The sequence below is a fragment of the Phyllostomus hastatus genome, unplaced genomic scaffold, assembly GCF_019186645.2.
Source record: "Phyllostomus hastatus isolate PE091 unplaced genomic scaffold, TTU_PhHast_1.1 phas_scaffold_555, whole genome shotgun sequence".
NCBI lineage: Eukaryota > Metazoa > Chordata > Mammalia > Chiroptera > Phyllostomidae > Phyllostomus > Phyllostomus hastatus.
The window spans coordinates 2,032,758-2,057,468 of NW_025334036.1; the positions used below are offsets into that span (position 1 = coordinate 2,032,758).

At 56.3% G+C, this 24,711-nt stretch overlaps 1 protein-coding gene across 5 annotated transcripts in view; it reads right to left on the reverse strand.

Annotated features, from left to right (window-relative positions):
- Window positions 1–285: 285 nt before the first annotated feature.
- Window positions 286–24,711, reverse strand: part of SH3GL3 (SH3 domain containing GRB2 like 3, endophilin A3) — a 38,206-nt gene continuing 13,780 nt past the window's right edge. For 3 of the 5 annotated variants that reach the window (XM_045824998.1, XM_045825003.1, XM_045824999.1), the window contains exons 4-9: window positions 22,202–22,345; window positions 19,956–20,089; window positions 18,673–18,831; window positions 14,477–14,580; window positions 13,237–13,346; window positions 286–940 (exon numbers count right to left, since the gene is read on the reverse strand). In XM_045824998.1, coding sequence (XP_045680954.1) covers window positions 735–940; window positions 13,237–13,346; window positions 14,477–14,580; window positions 18,673–18,831; window positions 19,956–20,089; window positions 22,202–22,345 — 857 coding nt within the window. In that variant the 3' untranslated portion in view covers window positions 286–734. Of the gene's footprint in view, window positions 941–7,033; window positions 7,147–13,236; window positions 13,347–14,476; window positions 14,581–18,672; window positions 18,832–19,955; window positions 20,090–22,201; window positions 22,346–24,711 lie in introns of those variants that run through there. The other 2 variants (XM_045825002.1, XM_045825001.1) reach the window with 2 other exon arrangements.

Here is a 24,711-nt window from a genome sequence, read left to right on the forward strand (position 1 = left end):
TGCCTCTCTCTAAACTCAGGTGCCACGTCCGCCCTGGGCGCAGCTGGAGGGAGGCTGGGTCATGGATAAACATCACGGTGCACCGGACTGTCTGCATCCCAAACTGGAAGGAGTGTGCTGGGTTCGAGTCCGGCGCAAAGTGCAGGCCCAGGGCGGGAGGCGGGGGGTGGGCTGATGACCCCCTGGTCAGCCGTGGGGCACCAGCGTCTGCAGCTGGACCACCGCGCTTAGAAATCCACTTCACGTCAAGAACAGGCAAGGCCGTTTGCCAACAACACACTGTCGCATTTATTGGGCTATTCAAGGTCAGCAAACACAGGAGGCAGGGACGGGACCGGCCGCCACCAGTCACGTGGAGAAGGAGAGCCTTCGGCATTTCTTCCGCTTGGATCCTGCGTCTGGCGATCCGCCGACGTGCGCCGCCACGGGCCCGATTTATTTCTAGCGACCGAAAGCACATCCGTCCGTGGGTGGGGCCCACGGCGTCGAGGGCGACAAGCAAAGAAAGAAAAGCTCTATCTTCAGGGAGCTACCACAAGAAGGTCATTTATACAAACGGCATCGATATAAAATACGTTATAAAGGGAACACACGTACAAAAGTGGTTAAGCCGGTCACAGCGCGAGGATGTCACGGGCCGCCACGCGGTGCGGGGTGGGGGGTGGGCGGCGGGACATGGGGGGGGCGGGCCTTCCTCTCGGGCCGAGGGCTGGTCCGGCGTCCGGGCCACACGCTCACGGAGGCAAAGGCACGACCACGTCCACGTAGTTGATGGGGAAGAACCCGGACTCCCCGCGGAGAGTCCCCTCGTACCAGTTCTCGTCTATCTGGCTCGTCAGCGTGATGATGTCCCCTTCTTTAAACCCTAGCTCTCCCTGGTTCTCTGGCTCGAAGTCGTAGAGGCCGCGGCAGCAGGGCTGGTCCGGCGGGGCGTGGGGGCCTGTGCGCGCACGGGGTGGGGGAGACAGAAAAGCAGAGGTTAACAGGACGGGGCGGGTCATCCACGGGGCGCTGGCGAGGTGGGGGCTGGCCCGTGGCCTCTGTCCTCCTCAGCCGCCCCCGTTGTCCCCTCCTGACCGCCGGGGCCCAGGGCTTCTCTCGTGGGTCCTCCCAGCCAGGAACACCAGCCCGGCCCGCCTCCGGGCAGCGGCCACACAGCCCCGCCCGGCCTCCTGGGACCTCCGGAGCAGCGAGGCCCAGCCCCGGCCCTTGGGGGACTTCAGGTTTCTCTGCGGAGCCTGGACACTGCGAGCAAAGCTGCCCCTGAGAGGGCCGAGACGAGGTGGGAGCGCTCCTCCATCGCTCCCACGCTCGGAGGGGGAGGAGCCGGGAAAGGCCTGGGCGTGCGGGGACGCGCCCCCCACACCCCCCTCCCAGAGCCGGTGACCGGCAGCCTGAGCATCCCCGCTCCACTCCGACCTCCCGGGGTTATCGTCCTGACCCGGAAGTCCTCCGAGTCACGTTGTTAAAAATAACTGCTCTTCTACATTTTCAAAACTTGCACCAGGTCAGGGCGAGGAAGAGGCAAGAAAACGAAAGAGCAAAGGCGGGTGGGAAATTACGGAAAGTCAGCGGTAGCCACCAACGCAGACACACCCCGCGCTGGCCTCGCGTGTTGGCGGAAGAGTGTGTGGGCCGCCGTAGGGATGCGTTTGTGTGTGTTCTTACATGCAGTCGTTTTCGTAAGTCTTCCTACGTGTTACAGTGCGTGTCTTTCCAGATTACCTTTTTTTTAAAAATAATTTATTTGTTTTTAGAGAGAGAGGAAGGGAGGGAGTCAGAGAGGGAGAGAAACATCCATGTGTGGTTGCCTCTCATGCGCCCCCTACTGGGGACCCGGCCCACAACCCAGGCATGGGCCCTGACTGGGAATCGAACCTGCGACCCTTTGGTTTTTGTTCACAGGTCAGTACTCAGTCCCCTGAGCCACACCAGCCACGGCTTCTTCCCAGATTACTTCTCATCATGGACCAGTTGTCGACTATATGACTAGAACATGCCTTTATCAATATATTATTGGATATTTGAGAACCCTTCCTACCTTCCTTCCTTCCTCTCCCCCTCTCTCTTCCTTACTTCCTATTTTCCTTCTGTTTTCTCTTGCTTTCATAGATAACTGTGAAAAACGCTCTAACAGACGTGTATTTGCAAATGTGCACCATTACTTCCTGAGGGTGAACTTCTGGAAAGGACTGTGCTGTATCCCTAGGACATACATTTTTCCAGGACTTTCATCACTTCATGGTTCCATCATCCTTTGCACCGAAAGCTTTAGGAGTCCCTGTTATACTGTAAATATTGAGCCTTTATCTTTCCGAGCATGGTTACTCACTTACCCTCTGGTTTTATCATTTTGTTTTTAGGAAGGAGGTTCTGGGTTTTGGCACATAGGGAAATTTTTAACGGTCAAATGGATCAAGTGTTTCATTCATGGTTTCTCTTCCACAACGATACATAAATGTTCCTCTAAATCCATCCCAGTTTTTTTATTTAATTTTTCACATGAGCTTTTTTCTTTTCATCTAGGTGGAATTGGGCAAATAAAGGTATTACTTATTTTAATAACATTTCAGCAAGTATCTCCGCACATTTTATTAAATAGCCCATTCTTTCTCCACGGACTTCAAATACTTTTATCTTCTTTTATATGTTTAATTACCATGAGCACTGGGACCTACTTTAAGCTTTTTCTATCTTGTTTCTCTGATCCATTCTAGTAACCACCAACCGTTTAAAATACACGTAAAAAAAAAACAACTAGTAAAGCGTGTTTCTCCTCATTACGCTCCTGTTTCAAAATTTCCCATTTTCACAAAATCATTTGAGCAGGTGAGTTTCAGTAGCGACATTATCAAGCTCCCCCCCGCCCCCAACAAAAACCTCTCATCTTGACTTTAACTGGGTCAGTCATGTTTTGGAGCAATCATAAGATTCATTTCAGCAGATTCTTTAAAAATGAGCGACTGTGGCGCGGCCTTCCGACACCACACGTTTACGGGTTATGTATGCACTTGTACCGTGTAGCAAGGCCGCGTCTGTTGCTACTTGAGAGTTTCCCTCCCGTGTTTAAAAGTGCAATTACTTCCTTTGTATATCCTGGCCAGGTTCTGGTATCATGTTAACTCTGTCAAGTAAACGAAACTCTCCTCTTTACTAAAATAGCCAAAATTGAAGATTTGAAGACAAAAACAAAGGAAAAAAGCGCCCCCGGCGCTCCAGGCCTGTGGATTTCTGACCCCAGAACCGTTTCTACGGGGGGTTGTGAGCGTGACTGAGCGTGTCGGGGAAGACGCAGTCCCCCCGCTCCGGTGTGCTAAGGCCCCCAAAGGGGACAAGTGGCCTCAGGGGTGGGTCCCCACGCTTCCAAACCACAGGGCAGCCTTGGGGAGCAGCGCCTTCAACACACAATGTCAGTGTCAGGGGGTCGCCCGTGAACCCCCCTTTTTCTGAAAAGGAGCCAGAATGCGACCCCAGAGCTCCACCCCCCAGCCCGTGGTCTGCCGTCCTGACGTCACCACCTACAGGGTCCGGGACCCCGCTGAGCACTGCCGAAGCCACGACCACGCGGACCCCAGGGCTGGAGATACATCTGTCACCCCCACTCTGTCAGCTGCCTGCTCGGAGGGAAACACACACATGCCACACGGGGGACCCGCCCTCATCCAAGCCGCCACCTCCGGGTGCAGGTGTGCCCTGCACACACCCACCGACCAAATGGGGGCAATGACCCATCGCTCACGTCTCCCTTCCCGTGTTTCAGGTCAGGGACCCTGGCCACACGCCCGCTCAGATGTTCTAAGAGCTGGAAAGGAAACTATAGGCTCCATCAGCAGGTGAACCCCGGGCGAGAGTCCCGACTCCGTGGGGCCAGAGTGCCCGGCTCTCCGGCCGCGTCTTCAGCCCCAGGCCCGAGGGTGGCTCTCGCCGGCATGGACCCCGGGCACGTCCACCCCCCACCAGCGCTCGGGCTGCTGTCCGCGGGGACACACCCGGCAGGACGATGTTCTGAAATGACACACCCAGGGCATCTGCCGGCCCGGATCGCTGTGGCATGCTGGGGCCCTCCACCCCGGGCGCTGCGGCCCCCCTGCCCCCCACGCATGCGGGGAGAGGTTGGAACCTGCACGCAAACAAAGCCGCGCGTGTTTGGCTCTTCGGGTCCAAACGAATACCATTTCGGCCGGGGAGAGCCTCCGAAGCCAAGGCTGTCTGGCTTTTGTGCCCGAGCCGGAGAAGCTTTTATGAGATTTGTCAGAGAGAGAGAGAGAGAGAGTCACAGAGACTTCTGGGTTCCAAGGAACCAGAGCTTGAAGCACTCGGAGAGCGGACACCTTGTCACGAGCTGCGGAGTGGGGAGGGCCCTTTCCAGAGAAGACACACGAGCCCTTGCTGAAGGCGGGGAAGGGGCACGGAGAGGGAAGAGGGTGGGCAGGAAGGATGAAAGGCTCCCTGGATTCCACCCTGGGGGCTGGGATCTGCGGCCCCCCTTTCCCCTGGGAGCTCTGGGGACGGCTGAGCACCGTGAGGGCGGAGAGAGGGGGTCTCAGGGAGCCACTCGGCTCCCGGCTAACGGAGAAGCCACCTCTGCCGAGGCGGCGGCTGGCACGGAATGGCCGGGCGGGGTGGGGCGGGGCGGGCTCGGAGGCAGGCAGCTGGACACCCGGAGGCCCAGGCCCGAGGTGCAGAAGGTGAGTACACCGGAGGACAAGCCTCCTCCCCTACCCCCGGGACGCCCTGTGAACGCCCCACGGCACCCAGGCGACACCTTGGCAGGTACCCTGAGTGGGGAGAGAGGAGAGAAAGTTGGAGGAAAAGTACCCACAGCCCTGATCAAGGGCTTTTGACTGCATCGGGCTTAAGTCCTGACTCAACAAAGTAATAAACGGAGGGTCTGCCCTTTCTGTGGGAAGACACTGCGTTACCTGGAAAAGCAAGTTACATTTTTTTTGCGCCATTCCAAGAAATGGAAAAAAGATTAGTTGTTGTTTTCTTTTTGCCAACTGTTGAAATGGAAAAAAGGATCAAGTTGTTTCCGCCCATGATTGACACGGAGGCTCCTGGGCAAGGCTGGCGCAGGTGAAGAGAAACCAGGTGTCCGCCCCGCTGAGGGATGGCGTGGGTCTCCCCCCCCACACCAGAGAAGCCACCGTCCCCGGGGGTGGGACCGGAAGCCCCGGCAGCACCGGCCACATTCCTCAGCGGGGTCTTCCGGACTGGACCCCGCACACGCGTGGGCAGGGTGCCGGGGCCCCTGGCTCACCTCCGCTGAAACCGTCCTAGAGGAAGAGACGGGTCCCACCCAGGGGACCCTCTGCCACCCCCTCGGCCGCCGCAGCCGCTTGGGTTCAGGGGTCGGCACCTGACACCTCCGCCAGGCAGTGCCCAGGAGTGCTCCCGGAGGAGGTGGGTGCGACAGCCACCGCAACACCGTGGCCGCAGCCCCAGCCCCGCGCTGCCCTGGGGGGCTAAGCCAAGCGTCCCGGAGAGCAGAGGTGGGCAACACACGGCCCCCGCCCCCTCCTTAGGGCACTGAGACAGAAGGTGACTGTGACGGAGAAGGGGGCGAGTGTCCGTGAAATGCTGAGTGTCCGCACCCTGGCCCAGCCGTCGGGGGAAAGGAAAAGAGGAGGGGACCCGAATGTTGGGGTGTCTGCCCCGGCTGTCAGCTGCTGCAGGTGGGGGAGTCATGTGCCCCCTGAAATACACGTCCCTTCCCTCTTGGCCATTGTAGGGTCCGGTTTCTAACACTATCCGGTCCCCACGGATTTTAGCAGCAGGAAAGTGCCCCTCCCCCAACCCCAAGCCCTGGATGCCGGGGAGTGGGGGGGGCACTCACTTCTGCGTCCAGAGACGCTGGGTGCATTCTGTCCTGGTCGGCCCCCCCCATTCCTCAGCCCCAGTCAGTTACGGGGGATGGAATAATAACCCTCGGTCTGTAGGATGTGTCACCTGCCGGGAAGATACCCTAAGTGGACTGAAGTCTCAGGGAAGCCCTCTGGTAGGTGCCTGAGTCAGCGGAGGGGAGGGGCGGGGAGGGGAGGGGGCAGGGGCTGCTCAGTCACCATGTCCCAGCCCCCTGCTTGCGAGTTTATGCCCCATTTCTGAGCCAGCCCCAGCCCATGGGCGGGGCAGGGAAGGAGCACTGGGGTCCCTGACTTGGAGCATTCTCCACCTCAATCCTCCCGACGCCCAGGAAGGTCTGCCCAGGGTCCCGCCTCCCCTTGCCCAGCGAGCCCTCGCCTGGGGGATGTCCTTCGGGTACTCGCGCTGAGCCCTGCCTCCCTCAGCCTGAGCTGCTGGTCCACAGTGAGCAGCTCCAGGCTTCTGTTAAAGCCAAACAGGCCCTGGCGGGGGGGCTCGGCGGGTTGCAGCACCGTCCTGCGCCTCAGAAAGGTTGCAGATTTGATTCCGGGTCGGGGCCAGTATGGGGGGCACCCGATCAATGTTTCTCTCTCTCTCCTCTCTCCTCCCCCCGCTCCCCAATCTGTTTATAATCAACAAGCATACCCTCGGGTAAGAATTTCCAAAGGAAACACTGCGGCCCTCCAGGTGGCGGACCAGCGCCGGAGAGGGAGCACCCAGTGGGGCCCGCACGTCTCCAGCAGGCCCTCCTCACGGGTCCTCCCCCTCTTCCTCCCTCTCTCCCCACCGCAGGCCGGGCCCTGGGGGGCTGTTCTCCAGGGCTGCCTTGCTCACCCTGACTGGGAGGTGGGGGCGGGGTGGCCAGCAGGGCAGGGGGGCACTAGGAACGGCCGCTTTCCCCTGGCGCTCGGACTTGGGTTATGCTCGGACCACCCGAGGGCGGGCCCTGACTCTGCGCATCTCACTGCCCGAGGTGTTCCGTCAGAGCACCCCCAGAAAGGCCAGGTAGACCCCTCCTGCTTCCTTCTCGCCGGGGGAGAGAGGGGGCAGAGAGAGAGAGGTCCCCCACACGGCTCGCGCCCTCGCGAGTCCCTACCAGGGCCCGAGGGGCGGCGTCCCCGGGGAGCCACTGACCTGCGGAGGGCTCTCTGTCTCCTAGCAAATGCCCAAGACCGCCGAGCCTTTTGAGAGTTTGCTCCCGCCTTTTATAGCTTTTTCTCTCGCCTCCCTTGGAGCCGGCTGCGACCAGGCCTCTCTACTCTGCTGCCTCCAGGCGGCTGTAGGCTGGGAAATCAGACAACCCGTTCGTTAGCCGCGGCAGCCGCCGGACGGCGGGCTCTGCCCCGGCCCCGAGCCCCGTGCGTGTCGGCGCCTCCAGTGCGCACGAGCACATCCGATCCTTAGCAAAACCCTGCGCGGTCGGGGGCGGGGCGGGGGTAATTCCCGCGCTTTGGATGATGACCTCGAGACCCAGCGGTATGGGGCCAGGGTCAGGGCCTCCCTCTGACTCCAAAGCCCGCTCAACAGGAAGGCCTGCAGGTGACACCCCCCTCCCCCGACCCCATCGGGGCTGGTGGGCCCACTCTGCTCCCTTCCTGGTCTGACGCCCGGGGGTTCTGAGTGTTCCCTTAGGACTATGTCCCCCAAGGGGCCGATGGGGGCAGAGAGGAAGGGGCCCAATAATGGGAGGGCTGGCGGTTCCATCCAGATCGGACCCAAGTTCTCCCTCCTTCTGGGGGCTTGGGTTCCACCACCAAGACCACCGAGATCTGACTGTCTGACTAGAGTTTTTCTCTTGACCTGTTGGGGCAAAAAAACGGACGGAAACTCATGCTTATTTCTGGGCCGGACTCTGGGCCAGGCACCAGGCTCGGCCAACGAGGTACCATCTCTTAAATCAGAACCAGCATCGTGGGGTCCGGTACCCTTCAGAAGTTACGCCATCTCTTCTTCTAATTAAAAACGTCTCGAGCTGTTGTCCCAAACTCTTTTTCTTCGAAGCAGGCGCGTTCCCTCGAGCTGACCCGGGCACAGCACGGGTGTACAGTTCTGATAAAGATCACGGAATCCGACTCGTTCAACACCACTAACATCGCGTTTCTGGCCGTTGGTAAGAACATCCTGGAGACAAACTTCCGATCCCTGGGTTCTAGTTCTGGGTCAGCTCTGGGCCCTGGTTTCCTTATCCGCAAACTTTTAGGTGTTAACCCACGGTTAATGCAAGCGATGCCATGTGTGTGTCGCCCCCAAAATTCATGTGCTGAAGTGGGACCGGGGAGGCAGCCACCTGCAAGGCCACCAGGGAGCCCTCACCAAGCCCCGAATCTGCTGGCACCTTGACCTCGGACTCCCCGGCCTCAGGAACCGTGAGAAAGAAACGTCTGTTGTTTAAGCCACGGATCCCGTGGTCTTCTGCCACAGCGGTGCCAGCTGACCGAGACGGTTCAGCAGTGACCTTCTCAGGAACATCTAGTAGAAGTCTACTGAGCTGTCCTTCCAGGGATAAGAACCCTCTATCGATCCCCAGGAGATGCGGTGTATGGAAACGACCTGCCAATGGAACTCAAGCTCGATCAGGGCGACCCAGGAAACTCAGCATGTGGTTGGTGTTGACCTTCATACCCACCACCCTCCACGAGTTCCACAGGTTTTAATGAGCAAAGTCGGTGCCCTCGTCGTCGCAAAGCCGGGCTGGGTGACAGGCTCTGCGACTGGAAGCAGAATGACGCACATAATGTCACCCACATGACCCTGGCTAAGCACTCCCGAGGGCAGCCGAGTTCCTGCCACGTCTCACCGACGTCACAGTGAAATGACGCAGAACGGAACGGCACCGGAGGACCCGCTGTCCTGAGCTCACTTCTGCAGACGTTTCTGAAGCCGGCTGCGTCTATTCACCGAAAGGTCCCAGAGGGGCTACCACGCCCTGGCGCGGCGCCCGCGGGTGCCTCTGCCGCCCAGAGTTAGGGAGCCGGGGAAGACAAAGGAGAGCCTGGACCCGGGGTGGCCTCCTGGCCGCCGGCAGAGGGACCAGCTGGTGGGGGTGTTTGGCCTGATCAGTGCCTCATGGCCGTATGCGTGAGTTGTCAACATTTAAAAATCAGGAGCTTGCACCTGGATATACCTGCGTTCGCTAGTGGGGCTACCAGCCCTCTCTCCCGGGCACACTTCCGACTCGGAGGCCTGGGGGCAGCCGTCTGCCACCGGCCGCGGGCTGTTCTCTCACCCTTTCCGATGTCTCTCATCCCCCAAAACTCTGGCGTCAGGGTTGGTGCCCGAGGTCACAGCCAGTGGGCCACACGGGGGGACAGGGAGGGTCATTCCTACAGAGTCCACACACAGTCCCTGGAAACAGCTGGTCTCCACACTATTTTTTCAGACCTCACTCCTTCTATAACAATACTTCATTTAACATGTAGATGCCGGTATTTTAAAGTCGAGCTTGAAGACCGAACATATCATTCTAGGATATGCACATACAGTTAACATTCTTCAATATGCAGTATTTGAGATAATATAACCGTATCAGCCTTTTAGGCAAGCGGCGGTGAGACCGCCACAACTAAGTTGGAAGTCGCACCTCGCAGGCTTTCCGAACGCCCTCCCGACAGGCTGGCAGCCGTACAGGAAACCGCTCCCGGCTGGGAGAGGGCCTGCTGCTCTACAGCTTCCTTTGGATTGAAAAATAAGAAAAGGTCTCTTCCCCTTTCCCACGTCAACACCTACTGATGCAACAATAACCATCATAGCTCACATATTCATTTTTAAAAATATTTTTTAAAATATAGCCCTGGCTGGTGTGGCCCAATGGATTGAGCGTCAGACTGTGAACCATAGGATCACCGGTTCGATTCCCAGTCAGGGCACATATCTGGGTTGTGGGCCAGGTCTCCAGTAGGGGGCGTGTGGGAGCCAACCACACATTGATCTTTCTCTCCCTCTCTTTCTCCTTCCCTTCCCCTCTCTAAAAATAAATAAATACAATTAAAATAAATAAATACTTTTTTAAATATAGCAATTAGAAAACGTTCAACCTGCGCACTTTTCCATTCTCGAGGGCTGCTCAGTGCTTGTAAAAGATAAACGTGGCAGCCACAGAATTCAGAGCTGACAGGACCACGGGGCAGGGGGCGGGTAAGGAGGGGAAAAGAAAACCAGAAACACAAGAACGGGAAAGAAAGAAGAGAAAAGTAAGAAATCACCTCCTGACTGAGCAATCCCCACTGCCGCGTGAAAATTTCATTTCCTCTTCGGAAATTTCGGTTAAAAAAAAAAAAAAGAGGCATGTCTCTTTGCAAAACGCACGTCTCTTTCAGTTTTCAGACTTCACACTTCACTTTTGAATCTGTGTTTCTTTTTTTTCACGTAATCCTGGAGAGTCTGTTCCAGTGAGGGGGAGGGCCGGACCGAGACATCATTTCCGAGCCCCCTTAGAAGCATCCGGAAGGGCACAAAAGTCTCTTTCATACCGAGAGGAGGCTAGAGTGTCCTCGTGCGAGCCACGGGGGAGATTTATGTGGCATCGCGCTGACACGCCCGCGGCCCACCTTGGGGACCCGGGGTTGGTCGCCAGCCTCAGCCTTTCTCGTTTCTGAAGCTGACCCCAGTCTGCAGGGTATTACCCCTCAGCTGGGATTCCACAGACTTGTACCCTCTTTAAGAACTTCAGTGGAAAAAAAAAACCTTTGTAAATAAATGCGTTGGTAAAAAAGTATATAAAGTATACTGGGTCCTCTAGTCTTGACATGCATAATTGATTCGCCAAGGGACAACCTGGGCCTGGTGGAAATGACCTGGGGGGGCGGGGGAAGAAGCATGAGCGGCGATGACCAGTTCTAACACCGCCTTCCTCAGCCCCCAGTGGTTTTCTGGGAACTGCCCGGCCACACTGTTCCGTTCGAGGGCTTTTCTTGGCCTCCTCGGGTGTGTGGGGACAGCGCAGGCTGACGAAGCGTCACGACTCCATACTCACGGGCTTGGACTGGAGGGGCTTTCTCCCAGCCAGGGCCTGCACTTGGACTTGGTCTGCAATCCATCATTTCAAGATGTGATTTCCACTCCCGCCCCCCCCCCGCCCCCCTTCTCCAGGGTTGGCTCTCGCCCTTCCCGTAAGCACCTAGAAATGATAGTCTCCAAGACTGCATCTCGGCCCCACGACAGGTTCTGCCTAATTGACCTATGTCCTTTCATCTCCTCCCGCCTTTTTAAATTTTTTTTTAATTTATTTTTCTGTAGGAAGAAGAAATGATGAAGAAAATGTTCTTGGATTTCATTTCTGGCAGAGTCCTGGGAGCCTTGCCTTCCATCGTTAGTGAAATGCTTGACATTTTTCCTTCGCTTTATAAACATTATGTGCAAATCATTCAGAATCCTAATGGAAAGTAACTTCCCATTAATGCAGGCCATAAAATGCCATGTCCTTTTGAAACCGTGCCTCAGAAACAAACCGTGCGGGACCCTCTACGCTCGCAAATTCCACCCACAAATCAAGGGGGCCGGGGCTGGGGCTGGTGGGGGGAGCTGGGGCTGGGGGCCAGCGCCACTGCCGAGGGCCGTTTAGGGGGAGGCAGCGAGGACCCGGAGGAGGGGTGGGCCCCTGTCGGGCAGTGCCGAGGAGCCTCCTTCAAAGCCACCTTCTGCACATCTGTGAACTCCGGTTTGACAACGTCATCCGCCCAGGGACTGAGCTACTGGCCAAGAAGGAAAAACCCCAGAACGGACAGGCGCGGTCCGCACGAGGAAGCCGGGACCTCTGTCCTCGCCGGGGTTCCCTCGTCCACGTCAGAACCCAACAGCAGCCCCCTGGCCGGCCGAGGGTTCCCTGGGATCAGGAATCTTGAAAACGAACCCATTCCCAAAGTTCCTGAACACTTCACACACGGCCCCGCCCCCCAGCACTCCTTCTGACGTAAAATGAAACCCCAGTGCGCTTGCCCAGCTCTGGTTGACGGGCTCTGGGACCTTTTGGGGAAACTGCACTTACTCGTCTGGAAAATGGGAAGGGCAGCAACACTGGAAACACGCAAGAAGGATTCGGTCTATGCCCTGACCCACAGTCAGTGCTCATCAGTAAGTGTGACTGCTATGTTGGTCTACCAGTTGTCACTGTTTTATTTCATGGGGTCGCTTCCTATAATAATGGATGTCGACTATAATTGGAAAATTTAAAAAATGTTAAAAGAAAAAAGAAAAAAACCCGTAAAGCATAGCAATGGGGTGAGAAGAAAATCCTGCCTGCAGAGCTTACGGGGGAAGGGTGTTATGGGGGAGAACTCTGGCCAGAGTCGCACACAGACACAAAAACTAACTCGAAGTGGATCACGGGCTAAAATGTAAAAGAGTGTAAAATTTCTGGGGAAAAAAACATGGGAGGAAATCTTCAGGATGTAAGGCTAAGAATTCTCAGAACTCACATCGAAAGCATGAACATAAAAGGAAAAATTGGTCAATTTTTGTCATCAAAATTTTGTCATCAAAATTTTTTAAATTTGATACCTAAAACACTGCAAAGAGACTAAAGAGAAGTTACAGAGTGAAAGAAAGTATTTGTAAACCACCAGTATGTCCAAAGACTTGTATTTAGAATATACAAAGAATGCTAAAAACTCACTAACAAATTTGGGGGGAAGAAGAGCCTTAATCTTTATCCACATAGGTAAAGAATTCTTATGAATCAAAAGAAAACATGAATTACATGCACAGACAACTCAGACATAAGAAAAATACAAATGGCAAATTAAAATACAGGAAAAAAAAACATTTAACGTCACTAACTAATCCGAGAAAGATCAAGATCGAGTACAGTGAAAAAAAAAAAAAAAAAGATGGAGTACCCCTTTTTTACCCATGAACACTCGGCAAAAACCAAAGTCTCATGACGCGGGTTCGGGAAGGCAGGTGTCTCAGCACTGACAGCATCGTGCGCAGGAGGGCGGGCAGCTCAGTCATACACTATCTACTGTCACTTAAAACTTGCAGTCACGCAGCAAAGCGACTTCACTTCCAAGGAAGACTAGCCCACCAGGGTCTCTGAAATATTCCACAGATACTGGCTTTCACTGGTAACAACCCTCGTGGCCGTGAACAGGGAAAAGTAGGAGGCTGTTTAAAAAAATAGTGATCTACAGGCATGGCATGGAAATAACTCCGAGAAACAGTGACGCGTTGACAAAAGCAAGCTTCGGAGCGGGAACCTGGTACCATCTTGCACATGGGCAGGGGAAGGAGTCACCAAACAACCAAAAAAACAAAAAAATTTCAGGGTCTCAGGGCATTCCACAGAACAGAGCATAGCACACTCGGTTAGCAAATGCTCCGTGGTGGCAGACACCTCCCCCCAGCCTGAGTGCAGGGCCCACAGAGCGGGCATCTCACCTGTTGACTTCGCCGTGGAGGAGGTGGGCACCCCGTTGAGCTCGCTGGGACTCCGTTTCAGGGGCCGCGGCTTGTACTCTCGCTTGGGCAGGGTGGATGCGACCGATATCCTGTAACACACAGCAGCGGAAGGGGAGTCACGAGCCACCGGAGCCACGCAGAGTGTCCAGCCCCAAGGAGCCCCGGACTTAGGGGGTGACTTCTACATGCTGATTCTCGAGTAGCCCCAAGGGCCGGCGGTAATACCCCAGAGGTCACAGTTCAACCGCGCATTTGCAATGTGTCTAGGAAAGTCTCTCTAGGCAGCTGGCAATGACAACTGCCTTCTTCCTCCTTTGCCCTGGAAGGAGACAGAAAATGCACACTCGCTCGTGTGAGCTCCAGGCGACCGCCCTTCCACAGCGCGGATGCCTCGCAGGCTGTCCACCCCGTTTGTCCCCCCTCTGCCGTGAAATCCCTCCGAGCGCATCCATGACCTTAATCCTGTGTAAAGCAGCGCTCTGTCATCAAAAAACAGGGTCCTTTTTAAAAACCCTTTATGTTAATGAACAGGGTCACTGTGCCTGTGACATCCTAGTGATGTCACACTGCCCCGTGACACCATAGGGGTGTCATATTGTATACGATGTCGCTGGTTTTCAAAGCAGCATAGGACACGCGGATCCTTGAAGACATGAGGAACACAGCAACCTCTCTGTCACCGTTCAGAAGGACTTTCTCAATCTCAACGCCTCTCAGAGTCAAGGTGACGGGTATGGCCTGAGAGCTGAGTTGTCGGCACAAATCGAGTCTTTTTCCAGATACGGACTCCCCTCCCTCTCCCTCTTGGCCACGTCCCCAGAGGTCGGGGAGGGAGCACACGCCATCACCACCCCTGGCGTGTTAACGGGGAGCCGAACCCTCAGGCGGCAGGGAGAGGGGCACAGCTCTGCGGGGGCGGGACTCAAAGCCAACGAGGAGCTTTGCCTGGCCGCCCTAAACACGGGTCACGGACGCAAGGTTTAGAGAAAAGAACGAGGAGAGAAACTGCCAGCTCCCTTTTCCCAGTTCTGTCCTTCTGGCTGAAGTCGCCACATATGTATTATCTCGGCCTGATCCTGCACCCACCCATGGGAGAAAAGTCAAACAGAGCCGGGTGAGGGGAAGGGGGGGGATGGACGGAGAGACGGGAAGACAGGGTGACGCCCGCCGGCTCCGACTCGCAGCCCTGGGGTTGCAGCGCGCGGGGGGGAGCTCTTACCGCATCTGCAGCTTGCTCTGCAGCTCCTGCAGGATCTCGGTGGACTGCCTGTGGTAGTCTAGCGCAGCCTCTACAAACACGGCCAGCTGGCTGACTTGTTCTACCTGCAGTGGGAGCAGAAAAAATTACTCCGCGGGGGCCAGAGCCTGCTCTGGTCAGAGAGGCAGGACCACGGCCGGCTTTGCAGGGCAGCCTGCGTCCCCCTGGGCTCGGGTGCCTCTCAGAGCACCCCACCTGGTCCGAGCCCGCGGGCCCTGGCACAGAGCTGGAGATGCTGGCAAAACACGTTCAAACGTAGTCCTGGGTCTAAACCTGATTGAACACCGCCAAAACGTCTGTTACTCCAACAAGACGATGTCCTCAGGAGATGTGTGTGCTATAAAGTCCCAGTGACCTATCTGGAAGTGGAGATCAAGCTTTTGCCGTTACTAGGGAAACCATCCCTGGGCAAAGGGACTGCTTCCTGACTGGGGTGTCTCCTTCGGTCCTGTCTAGCTGGGTCCAGTCAGGAGACGGAGCCGAGGAAGCTCTGAGCTCTTCTCGGGTGAGAGGGACCCCAGGGCAGATGCTCAGCACCCCGTGCAGGCACCAAATCCCTCCCCTGCGGCACACAGCCGGCAGGAATAAACTGTGGAGCACGGGGTACCCCTCTGTCCCAGGAAGCCAGACCTTGGGGAACGCTGGGCCAAGTAAGAGTGGACACACAAAAAAAATAAAATCAAAAAGCTGTGTCCCCTAAGGAGGCCCGGAAGCCCTGGAGATGCATAATGCGAGGACATTTCCGGCAGGCCTGGGAGCTTCCCCGGTTGCAGCAGAAAAGGGGGGTTCATAAGCTCATTTCCAGAAGCCCCCGAGGCAGGCCCGCTGGGTGGAGGGGACAGGGGTCCCAGCACGAAGCCCACGCACTCGGCAGCCAGACACAGACACAAAACACGATCTGAGCCCCCTTCCCCAGCCCCGCCCCCAAGCCGCCGCATCACTTCCTCGGCCCGTCCGCGGCGCATGCGCAGCCGGGGGCAACGTGGGCCCTGCCCTGTCCCCCGCACGCGGGGACTCAGCCGGGAAAACCACCACGGAGGTGCCTGCCTCGCACAGTCCAACTGCTTTCGCTCGCTGTTATAGCCCCGGCTTTCTCTGCGTACACTCCACTGCCCCCGCCCGCGGCAACGCCATCTCCAACGCGGGCTCGGCGCGCATTTCAGACCCACGTGGCTTCCCGCGTGGGCCGCGCCGGGCGGGACCGGCGCGGGGGCCAGGAAACCCCGCCGCCGAGGCCTGCCGCGCTCTGTGGCTGGGAAAACACAAGCCCGGCCCCACATTTCCAAAACCGAATAAACAAAACCGCGGCAGCTCGGCCCCTGCAACATCCTACAGATTCCTTGCATTTCTCACCTCGTTGGCTCTGACACGTACGTTTAAAACCAGTCCAGCGCCCCGTCCTCACGAGACCAGAGCGGCATCTGCTGCAGAGAGAAAGGGCTTTCTCCTGAGAGAGCCCCAGCCCCGGGCTGGGTGAGCCCGCACCCCGCCACCCTGTCTTCGGGAAAGCGAATTTCCACGTTAATACCCACTTTGAAACCCACGTGGCCTTGTGTGCAGGGTAAAGGGACCCCATGAGAGAGAGCTCGATGAACATTCTTCCCAGTACGTGTGGGGCTGGGAGGGTTCACCACCCGCCCTCCTCTCTGGGGTGGCCGGAACGCAAGATCGTGTAATCGGGAGATGCACTTGTGGCCATGAGATGACTGACTTCGGGAAGGAAATGGACCCCCGGGCCTCTTACAACATGGGCTCGGGCTGGCCCTGGCCACTGTGGCTCAGGTGTTCAGAGCTTCATCCTGTGGACCAAAGGGTCACAATTTCGATTCCTGGTCGGGGCACACACCCAGGTTGCGGGTTCGATCCCCGGTCGGGGCGTGTACAAGAAGGCAACTGATCCATGTTTCTCTTCCTCTTCGCCTCCCTCTCTTGCCCTCTCTTGCCCTCTCTCTCTCTCTCTCTCTCTCTCTCTCTCTCTCTCTCTCTCAAAGCAATGAAAAGTATGTCCTCGGCTGAGGATTAAAACTGAAAAGTGCATGTACGTAGGGGGTGTCTGAGGAAGTGCAACTGGGGGAGAGCTGGTCACTACGCTCTGAGTCCCCTGTGGACCACGAAGACCCAAGGCGCCACGGCGGCCTCTCTGCTCCTCCCTGCTGAACCCGCGCTCTCCCGGCCGTCCCCAGGGCCCCGAGCGGCGAGCCGGGTGCAGGTGGCTCCCCCGAGTCTCAACCGCACTTGGAATTAAACGCCTGGACAGGCAGGACCATGGGCACAGCGAACCCAAGCCTGGCGATCGCCAGACCCCGTCGGAAGGCGGGACATTTCTGTCACCGGCTGCGCCGCTCAGTCTGGCAAACCTCTGAATCTGGCCACTCGGGGAAGGTTCCCTGGGATGAGGAGGCGGAGGCCCGGGCTGGAGTTCACGAGCTCCTTCTCTTGCCTGGGCAGGGTGGGAGGGGCTTAACTGTCACGTGACACGCAGGAGACAGGTCAGCGTTCCCACGTGGACAAAACACTGAGTTTCTACGAGGAAAGATCACTTCTGACCTCGGACTGAGGTCTCCTGGGTCAACCACCCAGGGCAGAGCGACGGAGACAGCCCCCCCGCCCTGATGGGGCACGTGGGTGAGACCACAAATCTCACACGGGAATCAACCCGAGGGGTTGACCCGCCACCCACGGGTGCGGGGCTGGAAGGAATCCATGCATCTGATACACAATATACCAGAAAATGCTTTTCCAAATACGCCCCAAGAAACAAAGATGGCAACCTGAGACAAAACCAAACCCAAATCGCCTGTGGCTTGGGGACACTCCCGAGAGGAACAGGATAGACTTGCGGTAAAACCAACCAACAGAACAGAACACACTGTCACACCCCTTCCCGTTTTCCACAAAACATAAAAAACCTGGTAAAACGTGTACAAGGAGACACACAGCAAAGTGCACTTTTGAGAGCTCCGGTGTAATGGAGGTGGGGTTGCAAACCCTTTCCTCCCCGGTTAGGTTAACGTCTTGCTGACACTGGGCACAGCCCCGCCCAGCACAGCACCGCGGCTCACACCGGGACTCAGTCCACTTCCCTTGACTCGACTCGACCACGCAAGACCTCGGTGTCCCTTCCAATGAACTGCTGGAAGTAGAACACGGTTCTGAAGACACAGAAATCCTCTGACTCGTGCCCATGGACTTTAAAAGTTCAACATAGAGTGCCCTGGCCAGGTAGCTCAGTTGGTTAGAGCATCGTCTCCATTAAGCCAAGGTTGCAGGTTCGACCCCCGGTCAGGGCACATAGAAGAATCAACCAATGAATGCATCCGTAAGTGGAATAAGTTGATGTTTCTCTCACTCTAAGAAATGAATAAATAAAAGAATTTAAAATAAATAAAAGTTCAACAGATGGGTCCAGAGCGAGTGCTGAGCTTTGACAGCCCACGGCACCCATTCAGCAAGGTCCAGCGGGAGATGACCATCGGTCACTGAAACGCACTCAACCACCCCTCATCACCAACCCTAAGAACCTCATCCTACCATCCGCCGTAATTCCATCTAATCTAACTCCTCTTGGACACACACAGCTGGTGGCCAGCATCACAGCACACGGCACATCCGCCCTTCCCAGGGCCACGTCCCGAGACCCCCGAAGTCCCCGAGTGCAGCAGCGCCACTGCAGCACAGCTGCAGAACCTCGGTCGTGACTGGATGTCCCGAACATTTGCTCTGACAACTGAAGGCGTCTGAGCACTGGGTGGTGGGTGAGGCTCCCCCTCCAGCGATCTGCTACCCAGAGCGATTTTCACTGCCTCACGCAACCGCAAACCACGCACGACATGGGATCTCCATTCCCAAAACCAGCGACGCTATGGCCTCAAGTACAGAGGCTAGCAACCAGCCAATTCCTGCTGTGACACCCCACCTGCCCGGGGCCGACGCCAGCACAGCTGGGAAGCAATCCTGGGGTAAACTGGACGCCCCAAGATCCGAGACTCCAGCTGGGACTTGCTGAATGTCCAAAGCTATCTCAGAGGCAGGAGAGAAGGGGGACGGAAAGTTCTAGAAACTTTTCTGACAACCAAGGCACCAGAGCTCCCCCCACACACACCGAGTGGACGTGGTCCATTCCCACGCAAGCCTCCTGGCTGGGGTCAAATACTTACATCGTTTTCTAAAAAATTAAACATGCTCCGTTCAGCCAGCTCCTTTGACTCTTCAAATTTTTCTACCGCTTGTCTGACTTCTTCGTCTGGAATCTTACCTACTCGCTTCTTCTTATAATCGTAGTCCAGGCGCCGGCCCTCCAGCTTCTTCAGGTGGTGCTGAGAGATGGAGGAGACAGCCCCTTAGCCACGGCTCCGCTCGCCAGGCGGCACAGAGAGACAGGCGCTCCTTCTTTCTCCAAGGAGAACCAGTGTTTCTCCCGGGCCTCAACTGCAGGGGGCAGGAGCCCGCCTCACATTCTGTGGTGGTGGCACCTCGGCATCTGTGAGAGGTCACTGCCAACTCTCGAGGAGTATTCAGGAAATGAATGGATGGGTGGGTGAGTGAATGGGTAACAGAATGGAGGAGAGTCGATCTGGAGCAGAAGGACACGGCATCGACACTCAGGTTCCGTCTCCCGGGGTCCGTCACAGAGCCCTTCCCTCGCTTTGGCTCTGCTCGTGTCCGAAGAACTTCCAGCCATGCTAACTATACCAAACACAGGGCTACCCGTTTTGGCATGATCCCCAACTCCTCACTAAGCAGGGGATGATAAAAACACTCGTTTCTGTCATCCTCTTACAGGGGTGTCCGACTTTTTGGTGTCTCTGGGCCACACGGGAAAAAGAAGAGCAGTTGTCTTGGGCCCCACATTAAACACACTGCAACATGTAACCACACACACACACAGAAAAATCTCATAATGTCTCAACTAAATTTATGATGCTGTGTTGGGCCGCATTCACAGCCGTCCTGGGCTGCGGGTTGGACACCCCTGCTGCGTCTCCCGCAGAGTCCCCCGACCACGACAGAGCAAGCTGAGCAGGAGCTACGAGCCATGCGACACCCGCACCCACGTGCGTGCTCTGGGTGGCCGGCTGCCATCGTCAACCAAAACGGAAATGAGGTCGGGGGCAAGGACGACCATTCATGCAAAGCGTCCAATGGATCGAATGACTGCAACATGTTCTCAGGGTCAAACACCCGCCACACAGCCTTGGAGTCCTTTCCCGTGAGAAACCACTGCGGAAACAGGTGCACTGAGCTTGGTTTCTCGCTGGCTTCGACGAGCTACAAGGGGCTCCTACCAAGACGGCCGGGAGGACATCCCTGGCCGCTTATTTTCCCACTGCTCACAATCATTCGATGCTTCCCCTGGGTCCCTACAGAACCGTCCTAATGGCTTTAAACATAAACATCCTTTGAAGCGGCAACAGGTGGGTTTCCAGCCGAGAAAACTTACCCCGATCTCTTTTAAGTCTTTGTCTTGCAGTAACTGAAGTGGATCAATAAATGTTTGCTTTACGTTAATATCAAGGGCGTCTTTCACCTCGGCCATGAGCTTCATGGATTCGCCAACATCTATCAGCGCGCCGCCTGGAATAGGAAATACCCGTGAAAAGGACCCGTTAGCAGAGGGCGGGAAGGTTGGCGGTGATATTTATTCCTTTCCCAAAGTCTGCAGATGATGGCTTAACAAGGTCTTCGCTCTGGGACTGACTCAGAAATAAACTGTTTAAAAAACTCTATTTCTTTTCGACGTTCCACATAGTCTTCCTAAAGCTCCCCTGGAGGCTGACAGGCCGAGGCACTTACCATTCTGGCCACTAGGTGGGGGTAAAGCTCCATTAAAAAAATACCAAAAAAAAACACGCACTTTTGTGAGCTGGTACCCAGGGTTTCTTAGAAAGGCTTCAGGACACAGCAGCTCTTTGTAAAGAATCAAAGGATGGAGTCATCATCGGGGCTGAGCGTCAACCAAGAAAGTCACAATAGAAATAAAGGAACAAAATCGCATCAGGGCGCTGGCTGCCTGAGGCTGACCCTGTCCTTCAGAGGGTTCCAAGGCTCCCATCCCGGCCTGGCCTGACGTCAGAGAAAGCCTGGCACCAGCGCCGCAGGGGGCGTTCCCAGCATTGGGGGCGGGGTCTGCCTGGGCCGTGACAGGCAGCTCTGGCGGGATGACAGCCTGGTACCTGGGCACCGGCTACCCCGCTGGTTCTTTTGCAAGGGCGGGGTCCTTGCAGCAGCGCGCAGTGAGGCTGCAGCTTCTTTTACAGACATCCCTGGGACAGGCCGCCCTAGACCGAGCTAGTTTTCCTGTTTGGGGAGGGTGTTTCCAGACGGAGTTTGTAAAAGGGTGGGGCTTGTGGTCTCTCTCAGCTCCCTGGCTGAAAGACCTTGAAGTCCAGCCCCAAAATTTGTATTTCTAACAAATTCTGACCTTCAAGAGTCTCACCTGTTGGTGGAGGGGGAACACCGTTTATCCGCCTGCAAAAGCTGGGATAGCATCATCGTCTTAATGGCTTTTTTTAAGAAGTACACTAGATAGTGTACGTCATAGGACCTTGCAAAATGTCAGTGGAAATATTACTCTAACCCACAGAGGGCTGGGACTCCCTGTGGCCCACTGGCAGCTCCCTGCCTCCCGAGGGGCTCAGCTTCCTTCACGAACTCTCAGTTGTCTGGTTCTGTGCCACTCCGATGGACATGGGACGCCCTTTGCCAGCCTGGAGACTCTTCCCTGCCCGACAAGTCAGAAATGGGCGGGGGGCGGGGGCGGGGGGAGGTTGTGCTTCTGCCCCCCACTCTGGCAACCCATGCCCCAGGTCGCCAGGTAATTTAGCTTCAAAAGAAACATATCCAAGTATCTTTCCTCGAAGACCCCAAAGACAGCCTTCTGCATGGATCAGACACCGTCTCTCCCTGCCCCAATGTGAGTGCTGCCGATTCCAGCCGGGCCTGAGGCTCCGTCCCTGTCCCCTGCGGCTCCTGCACACCAGGGAGGTCCCAGAGAAGGTGCTGCCGCAGGGCCCCAAGAAAGCGTCCCTCAGCACAGCCCCTCCTCCGAGCTGCGCGGACCCACCCACGCCTGACCGCCCGCCCCGCCTGACATCAGCCCCCTTCCTCACCCCAAGTCCCCGGGCGTCGCTGGGCACCTGGGAGGCCCCCAGACTGTCCATCTATCCACGCCCCCCACGCCATCACCCTGGCAGGGATGCCCCTGGGTGCCCGCCCACCTGGCAGCCTCACCTGTTCCCCAGCGGGTCTGCCCTCAGGATTACAAAAGAAAGAAGAAAAAGCCCACCTCACCCCCATTCACAGGGAACAAAATAAAATCCATGCTCTGCTTCTCTGAAGAACATTGTTGCCCTCTGTGACTAATCATGTGCTAACATTTGGGTTTGTTTGTTTTTTTTTAAGTTTTCAAAATATCTTTCTCCCGATTTCAGAGATGATTTACTCTGGCCAAATACCTGAATTCTCAGCTTCTATATCCTTCCTTGTCACCACCACACGAGTAGCGAAAGGACCAAAACCTCCCGGAAGACTTACTATATGAAGTTCAGTTCACACCCCCTTCACACCCTGTTCACAGCCATCCCGCGAGCCGCGGGTTGGACACCCCTGAAAGGCTCCGTGGATAACCTACGGGCCACGAGGGGCGCGCCCGCTCTCCAGGCGCGCGCCCGGCGCGCACGCACTCACCGAAGGCGGAGCCGTCGCCGAGCTCCCGGCCGTACTTCAGCATGCAGTCGCCCAGCAAGCCCTCCGTCTGCGGGTACCCGGTGGTCTTCACCTGCCCTCGGATCTTCGACACAGTGTTCAGCATTCCTAGCTTAGCTCTGTATGCTTAAAAACATCGTCATTTGTAATTCCTTCGAGTGACGAATTGGAGCGGCGCACACGGAGCATGTGACACACGCGGCACGTGAAATCGAGGTCGCCCTAACCCGATGCCAGGGACCCGAGGCAAGAAGGGACCGTGTGCGCCTCTCCTGGGGGCTTCCCCATTCCTTGCCAGGGGTGGGGGGCTCAGGGCTCAGCTGCGTGGGTTTTCAGGACCTAAGACAGCGTCCGCCCTCGGGAGCGCCGCCTAGCGCCCGGGAGGCAGATTACACAAGATGCAACTGAGCCCGCGACTTGGGTTGGTGTGCGGAAAGGAAAACACCGCCCTACGCTGAAAAGAAGGTGGAAAGGTGCCTCTAAAACGTGCCGAAACAGAAGGTGTAGGAGCGGGGATGCTAAGGTGTTTGCCCATGAAGAGCAGGCTGGCTGGGCCTCGGAAGAAATTAACACAGGCCCAGCTGGAAGATACCTGTGAAACGTTGAGTGTGGACCGAACAGAAGAATCGTACCCCAGCTTTGGGGGCTTGAGATGAGTTCAGCTAGCAAAAGCGTACGCTTTCCTTTTCTTTTACTTTAATAATTGAATATTTGTTCGAACGTCTGCCAGTCCCCCAGGCCCCTGGGCCAATGCAGAGTCTGATGCAGTCGGTCTGGGGTGAGTGGACTCCCTCCCCACGGCTTCCCCGGGGGGAATGCGGGCCCTGCCGGTTGCGGGGACCACGCCTCGAGCATCGAGGCTTCAGACCTTCCCAGGGACAACTTTGCCCACCTCGGCCTCTGAGCACGGACCTGCCTGGTCCCCGGGTGCAACGCCATCACGCCCCCAACATGCACACACATGTGGGCACACACACACACACACAAACACACTTTCCTCCTTCCCAGGGTGGAACTGTGTGTAGCGAGGGGCCAGTGAGTGAAGCTGTCACACTGCAGTAGAGACTGTGAGGCCTCTTCCTCCTTCCCTGGGAACGGCCAGGGCCTCTGGCCACGGGGACACGTTCACTGCCAACCCGTGTCCCCCCCATCCCATTCCAAGGTCAGTCCCGGGAAGGGAGGACCTCGGTGCGGCTTCACGGCAGGTCTCAGAACCCCGGGAGGCGCTGGCCGACTCATCAGCAAAAGGAACTTGGGTGCTTCACCCCCACCACTCATGAGGCCGGGAGCAGAGGTGTTATGACGACTTGCAAACCACAGCCATCCACACAGGCCTAAAGAATGCCATACCCACCAACCGCCCGGGGCCAAGCTTTTTACACAACTGATGTTTATAAGTGTGTTACTTTCTAGATTTTTCAGACGGTTTGGTCTGGGCTGCTTCCTCCCGCCAAGGCCCGGGGCCGGGAGAGGGGAGAGGCGTCACAGTCACTGCAGATAAATAATCAGTTTCTAAAAAGTACAGGCAGTTTCAGAAATCCACAGGATTCAAGGCTTGGACACCTCTATCAGTTTCTATAATCTACAGCCCATCAGGAATGCCGCTCCCTGGCCCTGGCCGGGCGGCTGACTTATTGGAGCATCATCCTTTGCACCAAAAGGCTGTGGGTTCGATTCCCGGTCAGGGCGAGTACGGGAGGGAGGCAGCCAATCGATGTTTCTCACTTGTATTGATGTTTCCCTCTCTTTCTCTTTTTGCCTTCCTCTCTCTCAAATCAATAAACATGTTTTTTAAATTTAAAAAAATGTCTTATAAGCCCTGGCTGGCGTAGCTCAGTGGATTGAGCACGGGCTGGGAACCAAAGCATCACAGGTTCGATTCCCAGTCAGGGCACATGCCTGGGTTGCAGGCCACGGCCCCCAGCAACCACACATTGATGTTTCTCTCTCTCTCTATCTCCCTCCCTTCCCTCTCTAAAAATAAATAAATAAAATCTTTAAAAAAAATTTTTTAAATGTCTTACAGAGAATGCTGCTTCGTGACCCAGGCATCTCAAACCTCCCGGGGAGAAGCTGCCGTTAACTCCGGAGCCCCCGCTGCTTATCATACCATCACGCCTCGTCACTTGAGCCTCGGAGCTACAACTCGAAAGCCATTTCCAATTAATCCACGCCTTCAGAACAGGGTGGCGCACATTTTTTTTTAAAGGAGGAAATGACTCAACAGGCGAACATTTACGAAACGTGCAGTGGGTTTCTGAAGCAGCTCCTAACACACCTTCGCTGAGCAGAGCCGGGCTGCTCCCACCTCCCCGAGACCCCTCCCATGCACTCCGGAGTGGGCAGAGGCTTATCATTATGGGGACACGGTGGGCATGGTTTCTAGGTCACGTCACAGAAGCGCCAAGTCGGCGGGGGCTACCAGTGTCTGCCCCGCTGGTAGCCCCTTACTATTAATGGAATAGTAAGAGTTCCAGGCATTCTCCGACTTT